General features: G+C 42.0%; 1 protein-coding gene across 2 annotated transcripts; it reads right to left on the bottom strand.

Moving 5' to 3' along the window:
• Nucleotides 1-492: 492 nt before the first annotated feature.
• On the bottom strand, nucleotides 493-6,233 carry HPCAL4 (hippocalcin like 4). Of its 2 annotated transcripts, XM_040421933.1 has the most exons (3): nucleotides 6,072-6,233; nucleotides 3,528-3,743; nucleotides 493-731 (listed from the first exon to the last, which is right to left on the bottom strand). In XM_040421933.1, exons 1-3 carry the CDS (start codon nucleotides 6,231-6,233, stop codon nucleotides 534-536), a joined length of 576 nt encoding a protein of 191 aa, XP_040277867.1. In that variant the 3' UTR covers nucleotides 493-533. The 2 variants fall into 2 exon arrangements, with proteins under 2 accessions (XP_040277867.1, XP_040277868.1); XM_040421934.1 differs by lacking the exon at nucleotides 3,528-3,743.
• Between the last annotated feature and the right edge of the window lie 1,523 nt (nucleotides 6,234-7,756).

Here is a 7,756-nt window from a genome sequence, read left to right as displayed (position 1 = left end):
CTGATGGATGGAATGCAATACGAAATGACTTTTTCTAGCCGTGTGCTTAGCTTATAGCAGCTGACAAATGTATATTGGGCATTGCTTTAATATAAGTGCCACACAAGTTACATGAATTCATCCATGACTTATCAAACAATATATATACACACACCATATAAACATTTCTACTGTGAAGAACTAGACAGAGTTCTTGTTACTTTAGGCGTTGGCAAACACAGGCGGGTTCATACATGTTTTACTTTGTTAATATCTATACTTTAAGTCCAGCAACGTTATGAGAGCTGAAATTCTGTACACAATGAAATTGCGTAGCTTTGTGTGTAACTTTCTGTACATGTGTGTTATACTTGCCAGTCAGTCTCATATCACCATTTGTAGAGAAGTTGGTTCTCCACCTCCCTCTTTCATGAGATCAGGACTGTGTAAGATGTTCTGGTACTGAATAGGAAGAAAGTCCCAGGAGACTGTGGGAGGGGAAAGGTAGTGAGGTGCATGCAGGGTGCTCAACTGAGCCGTGAAAACGGATGAGGCTATTTTTGCATATCACACTGCAAGAGAAGCACTATGGAGGGGTCACTTTTTGCTGCCTCTTTAAACTCTTCCAGGGTGATTTGATCATCTCTGTCCTTGTCCATCTTTGTGAAGATTTTGTCAACTCTCTGTTGTGGAGTCAGGCCATCCTGATTCATGCGCATCATAATTACGGTGCCGACCATTTTATAAATGGCCTAAGGGTTGAATGGGGAGAGAGAAAAGATAACATTTAACAGCCTGTAATATATTAGATGATTATTCTCTAAAATGTATATAGATCGAAAGTTCAATTCTGCAACACTGCAACTATTTATAGCAGGAACAAAATGCCCTGCCAAAAATGCCCATTTGGGAATACCCACAAAAGAAGATCCATTCTCCTTTCATCAGCTATTAGCTTTTCTCATTGTTTTAAACTAACTGCTAAATGAGATTCTGCTCTTACACAGACACAGAGTGAGAAAGTAACAAAGCTACTATATGGGAGGTTGAGCTTACATATAATTGAAACAAAAAATTTAAAATCATGGAGCAGGGATGACTGCCATGTGTAAGGCTATATGAACAGAAGGGATGACAGCATCCAGCAATAGCGAAAAGCTTCCTACGTGCAAATTTTTAATGTTTCGACCCACACAGCGTTCTTTTTCAGGCATAGCTACCTAATGTGCCATACAGCTATTTAACAGTGAAACTGTAATAACCCACCCAATCAGTTTCATGAGCGCAAGCTGCACCCATAATGATGACATCACACGTTCAAATCTAAAATTTTGCCAAATATTTATTCTCAGCAGTAAAAAAAACCTTCACACATCATGATGTGTGAATAGGACCCCCTTAATGCCTGAAAATAAATTTACAATAAATCAATTAAGTGGTAGGCATACTCATGCATGTATACATAGAAGCTTATTAGGTCATCCGATGTTGCTTCCATACAGAAGCTGCCTATACCTATGTTGTGTTTTTTTTTTTTTAAACTAACAGAAATTGGTTGTAATTTATCATGAAGGTTAGTTAGTTCTGCTTGATTCTTAGTTGCCATACTTTGGGGAGATGTATAATCCCCTTACAAAAATTTGGGAGTGGCATGGACGGCCCTGCGGTTTATTATCATTTATGTCAGTTTTCTAGCGTAAACGATGCCTAAAGTGTACTCCAGATATGAGCTAGTGTAGATTTCATTCTAGGCACACAAACTGCCAGAGGATGCACCTAATTTATGACGATTTATTTGTCTTCTCCAGTGTTGCAGGGGATATAAAAACAGGTCTTAAAACACCAGTGTTGATAAATCTCCTCTTTTGTGCCAAATTTATCAAACACTGCATGTGACTTGATAAATCATGTGCATCTTAAACCAAATAGGTGACCGTAGAAATGCTACTCCCCTTTTTTTGCAAACCACCCCCTACTGAAGAAAGCTTGTGACTTTTTTGACTTGTTTTTTTTTCCTTTTAGGCAGAGCTTGTTAAGAGCTGATTTGCATCCCTTTCTTCCCAGAAATCCAGTGTGAAACTCATTAACATAGCTAACCACTTCCCCTTTCCCACCAACTTTTCAAAACTGGAGTGGGTGGTGTCAAAATGCAAAAAGTCGCAAACTTTTTGCACGAGTAATCCCAAAAAAGTTGCAAAGCCCCTATTTTGTGACTTTTTGGTGACAGAATTCTGGAGTGCAGGATTTGAGAAATTTACTATGCTACATTATTTAGAAGTTTATTTGGTTTAGATGTAATCTACATATAAATATTGTGTAATTTAAAAAATACTTTGATTTCCTTTGAATCCAAGGTCTGCATATGAAATCTTACACCACAATGCATTCTGCTGCATTGGGTTTTCTCTGCATCTGATTACTACAGTACAGCTTTTGTATGAAGTTCATACTGTATGTCCATAATATAAATTAGCATATCCAGTGTTATACAGAGACTCTGAACAAGCCATAGCCATGACGCCATCATATTTACTGATCTCTTTTGGAACCTCCTAAATAAAGGGTTTTCAAGTAATAATTACTTTTTATTTTAATCCCCACAGCCTGCCTCTTACTTACCTGCATCCCACCACTCTGGTCCACCGTGCTGTCTCCACTGTGTCCATGATCTGGTCCCCAGAGTGTTTACATCCAGTGCTGCATGGGCATGGTCACATACTCTGCTGAAGTCAATGTCTGGCTTCAGTGGTGATAAGTCTCTTGTAGCCACATCACCGCTTAGGCCAATTATTGGCTGCAGCAGAGGATGTGACCATGTCCATGCAGCGCTGGATGTAAACACTCCAGAGACAGGAACATGGACACAGCAGAGGCAACGTGGAGAACCAGAGCAGTGAGGAGCAGGCAAATATAAATTTTCAGTTTCAGAAAGCAGGCTGCAAGCATTAGATAAAAAGTTATTATTAACGTAAAACCCCTTTAAATAAAGAGAGGAGCCCCAATGCCATCTGAGGCAATGATGGCAATAACCAAACAGTTCTTGGCTTTGTGACTATAATTGAGTTTTATTTATTAGAGAATCAGAAAATCAGTTGTGTCGCTATATAGAGTACAGATATTGCAGTCATATTTGGATCCCATTGCTTGACAGCTCCACAAAGGCCCCACTGCCTTATATGAAGTGCTAAAATGGCATTTGATGGTTGTAGGCTCCCACGTAGAGGTTTACCATCAAGGTCCAGAAGCTTTAGGCAACAGATCTGCATAAAATATTGTTTATATTGCTGTAACTGTAGATTAAATTTACTCTATTAATTTACATATAGTGCTTATTTAAGGTAGAGATATTTGTCTTGATACTGGAAAGTCTGTTCTCATTTATATGGTGTTATTTCTTATTAATGTCTCTATGATTTCATAAAGGCATGTTTATCTTGGATGTGTACTATAGATAGGTTGAAAAACTCCCCTCATGCATTTACACATATCTTTTCCAGTCGTATCATTATGCCTTATCATAATCCTTACTTTTATGTTATGTTTCATACCTCAATAATCTCCAGCATTTCCAGTCTTGTGATCTTCCCATCTCCATCTAAATCATACATCTCAAATGCCCAGTTTAGCTTCTGCTCAAAACTCCCACGTGATGTGACACTCAGAGCACAGATGAATTCCCGGAAATCAATAGTACCATCTCCATTTTTGTCAAATGTACGAAAGGCATGCTGAGCAAATTTGGAGGCATCACCATATGGGAAAAACTGTAAAAGCAAACACATGTTAATATATATACAGTACCATTTAAAAATTTGGATACACCTTTTCATTCCATGTTTTTTCAAATTGTAGATTCATATTGACATAAAAACGGTGAGAAAAAACATATGGAACTAAGTAGTAAACAAAAAAGTGTTAAATCAGAATGTTTTTTATTTTAGATTCTTCAAAGGACTCTCCTGTCGCCAGGGGCGTCATTAGGTCAAAACATTCGGGGCTTGAGCCCCGGATGTTTTGCCCAGTGCCCCGAATGTTATGCTGGCCTGGTAGCATATTTTTTTTCTAAATTTGGCTATTCCCCACCCCCCTTGTACTTGTTCCGCTACTTGAGGGCTGCACGGGCATGAGTTCAGTCACAACTACTGTGAAGGGCCTAGCCATCTGGGCAACCACACAGATCATCTCCCCACCCCCTTTGTACTTGTTCCACTGATCCGCTACTTGTGGGCTGTGTGGCCATGAGTTCAGTCACTTTGGTGTGCAATCCCGTTCTGCGATGCGTGATACCACTAGACCCGCCACTGTAGGCCATGGGTCTCGCGGGATCACGCGCCGCAGGACGGGATTGCACACCGAAGTGACTGAACTCATGCCCACACAGCCCGCAAGTAGCGGATCAGTGGAACAAGTACAAGGGGGGTGGGGAGATGATCTGTGTGGTTGCCCAGATGGCTAGGCCCTTCACAGTAGTTATTAACCCCTTTCAGCAGTCCCCCATTCACTGAAGGGGGATTGCTGAAATGGGTTAATAACCACTGTGAAGGGGGGGACTTATAAAAGGGGTTAATAACTACTGTGAAAGGCCTCCCCCCCGTGGCGATGGGGGCGTGGCGTCATGGGGTGTAGCCATGGCTTCACGGGGGCGTGGTACAGTGGGCTTGTGCACCGGATGTTTTCAGACCCTAGCAACGCCCCTGCCTGTCGTGCTGGTGTCATGTGCTCTCTGCCGCCCTGCTCCCCCTTGCGGGTACAGGCTCTATACTATTCACCCAGTTGACCTTCCAGTTGACCCGGTGGTCTAGTCCCTCTTGTCCTCTGTCTCCAGCTGTACTCCAGTGAGAAGGCCTCCAGACCTATTCCATAGGGTGCACACATGCTTGCTCTGTGCTCTTAAAGGGCCAGCGTGTGCATGTACAAACTTTTCCCCAGCCTAAGTTTGTCTTTCTCTCGTTATTTAAGGCACCTTCCCCTAGGGGAGGGTGCCTGAGCTTTAGGTTTCCTAGTTACCAGTGAAGGTTAGATACCAGTGAATAAGACTATTCTGACCTGGCTGTGTACCGTACTTCTATCTGTGTTACTGACTCTGAATCTCCGTTGCCTTTCTTGACTTTAGCCTGTTTCTCGTATTGACTGCCCTGACCTCGGACAAGTCTCCCGGTTATGCACAAACTTCTCCTGCCATGACGTCAGACTGTTATATGCCTACATATATTGCCTGACCTTCAGGGTTGGACTGGAAATTTAAAGTGGACCTGGAAAAAAAAATACTAAATGTGTCCTCATGTTATAGGCGGGTCCAAATTGACAGAAGACGGGGCACCACAAGTAGGCAGTGTCAGCAATACCATAGCGCAAAATATTGTCCCATCAGAACCGTATACCACAGACCAAAAACAGATTTCCACAGGTCTAATGTCCATTGCTTGTGTTTCTCAGAAATTTGACCAAAAAAGGCCTGAATCTTGCAGTCTCCTCTGAACAATTGATGTTGAGATGGGTCTGGTACTTGATCTCTGTAAAGTATTTATGTAGGCTCTAATTTGATGTGCTGTTAATTTGCAGTTTCTGTGGCTGGTAACTCTAATGAACTTAACCTCTGAAGCAGAAGTATCTATTGGTCTTCCTTTCCTGGGGTGGTCCTCTTGAGAGCCAGTTTCATCATAGTTTTTGATGATATTCATGACTAGCACTTGAGGATATCTTCAAAGTTCTCGTTGCTCTTTACTTAGTTTAGTGGTTCTTGTCATAATGTGGATTGCAGCAGGTGTAGAATCCTACCTCTGCACAACACAACTGATGGTTTCAAACACATTATGAGAGAAATTAACTCCTGACAAAGCATACCTGTTAATTAAAAAAACATTCCATGTGACTACTTCATAAAGCTGATTGATAGAATGCCAGGAGTGTGCAAAGCTGTCATCAAAACAAAAGGGGTCTACTTTGAAAAATCTAAAATATATACATATTCTGGTTTGTTTAACATGATTTAACACCATATGTTCCTTCATCATCTTCCTTTCTTTCCTACAATGAAGTAAAAAAAACATGGAATGAAAATGTGTGGTAGCAATTTTCATTGTCATAAATACCTTAATGTAGAGCTGCTGGAATTCTTGTAGGTTAAGGATGCCAGATGGACAATCCTTCAGGAATCCTTTATACCAATGCTTCAGTTCTTGCTCTGTGAATTCTGTGCTTTGAACTAAGTCCTGAAGCATCTCTGGAGCGAGCTTACTGTTTGGTTTTCCCATTTTGGCACTTCAAAGGCTTAAAAACAAAAGTAATGTGTAAAGATATTGTTACTACAGTAGGCAGAAACACATGGACAGTGAGCCCTAACTAGAACCCCGCCCACTTTCCCTGTCTACCTGCAGTGCAAGCCCTAGACGGCAAGTTCGCAACTAGTCAGTGTTCCCTATTCTGGTACAGTGCAAGACAGACACATACAGAGGCAGAACAAGACAGAGACGGCATCGTAGGGGAATGGGTCAGAACCGGACAAAACAGTACAAAATCGCAAGACAATGGATAGTCACAAAGCCAAGCCAAAGTCAGAACCAGACGGGAAGCACAGTACCAAAACACGAGACAGAGAGTGGTCAAATGCAATCCAAGGTCAATAACAATAATAGCAATTCACAAATACACAGAGAACCAGGACCAGTAGCACAACTAGGCAGTATGAAGGTATCACTGGCAAAGGTGTATGGCCAAGAAGGGGCTTAAATAGAGCACTGAGTCCCAGAATCAGAACTTATAGGTCAATGACTCGGTGCTCCATTAGGGTTCATACACATGGCTGTTGATCGGCTGTTCCGTTCTTTGGGGACCCAATGCAGTTCCCAATGCATGGACAACATCTGTGTGGATTCCGCAGACGGATTCAAACCCAATTAACTTGAATGGGTCCTTGATCTATCCGCACCACAAAAAATTATAACATCTGAATGGGTCCACATCCCTGATGCGGGGTGCACGTGGCCGGTGCCCGTGTATTGCGTACCTGCTGTTTGCGGGACGCAATACAGGCATGGCCGGGCAATGGCCGTGTGCATGAGCCCTTAGTTAGACACAGCACACAGGAACAGCTGAATAATAAAGCACTACTAGTTTTCCTCCAGCACATGCCCATTGTGGAGAGAAACAGAGCATTGCATCCTGTTGCTAGTGATGCTATGCATTACCAGGGGGCGTGGCTTTGCAGTGATTCTCTCCTGGAGCGGTCACGCCAAAGCTGGAGATATCACCTCTGGAACCAGGACAAGTAATTTTGTGACAGACATTTGTGTAATGTGTAAAGATAACTGTCTAAAGATGATTGTCACTTTCTCTGTATTTTGAAGAGGATATCTAGAAATAGAATCAAGGCTCTTTGTTTTTGTTTTCCTCATGCAGCTAATCTCCACTGACAGTACCCGACTGCAGTACACCGGGGCACTGCAAATGGTTAATTATTGCCAAGTATGTTTCGTAGTGTTGTAATTTATGGTTAAAAATGTTTATATCACCTACTTTATGTAAGCCCAATGGTAAGTGTACAGGCAACTAAGAAGTTAAAACCTTGTTTACCCATTGGATTGCTAGTGTGATGGACTCAGGTCTGCCCCCAAATTAGTTAGGGGGAGAGAGTCTACAGTTTTCAGAGAAGGAGGAAAGACGTGTGTGAGAAAGCTCTGCGGGCAAGGCCTCAAGTTCCAGAGAACTGCTGTGTCTGAGACTTCAACTGCTAAAAAACAACTCCTCCTACATTACAGTACTCCAGAGAGAAGGAGAA

The sequence above is a fragment of the Bufo bufo genome, chromosome 3, assembly GCF_905171765.1.
Source record: "Bufo bufo chromosome 3, aBufBuf1.1, whole genome shotgun sequence".
NCBI classification, from domain to species: Eukaryota; Metazoa; Chordata; class Amphibia; order Anura; family Bufonidae; genus Bufo; species Bufo bufo.
Note: the sequence above shows the minus strand (reverse complement) of the source record. Positions and strands in the feature narration are given on the sequence as shown.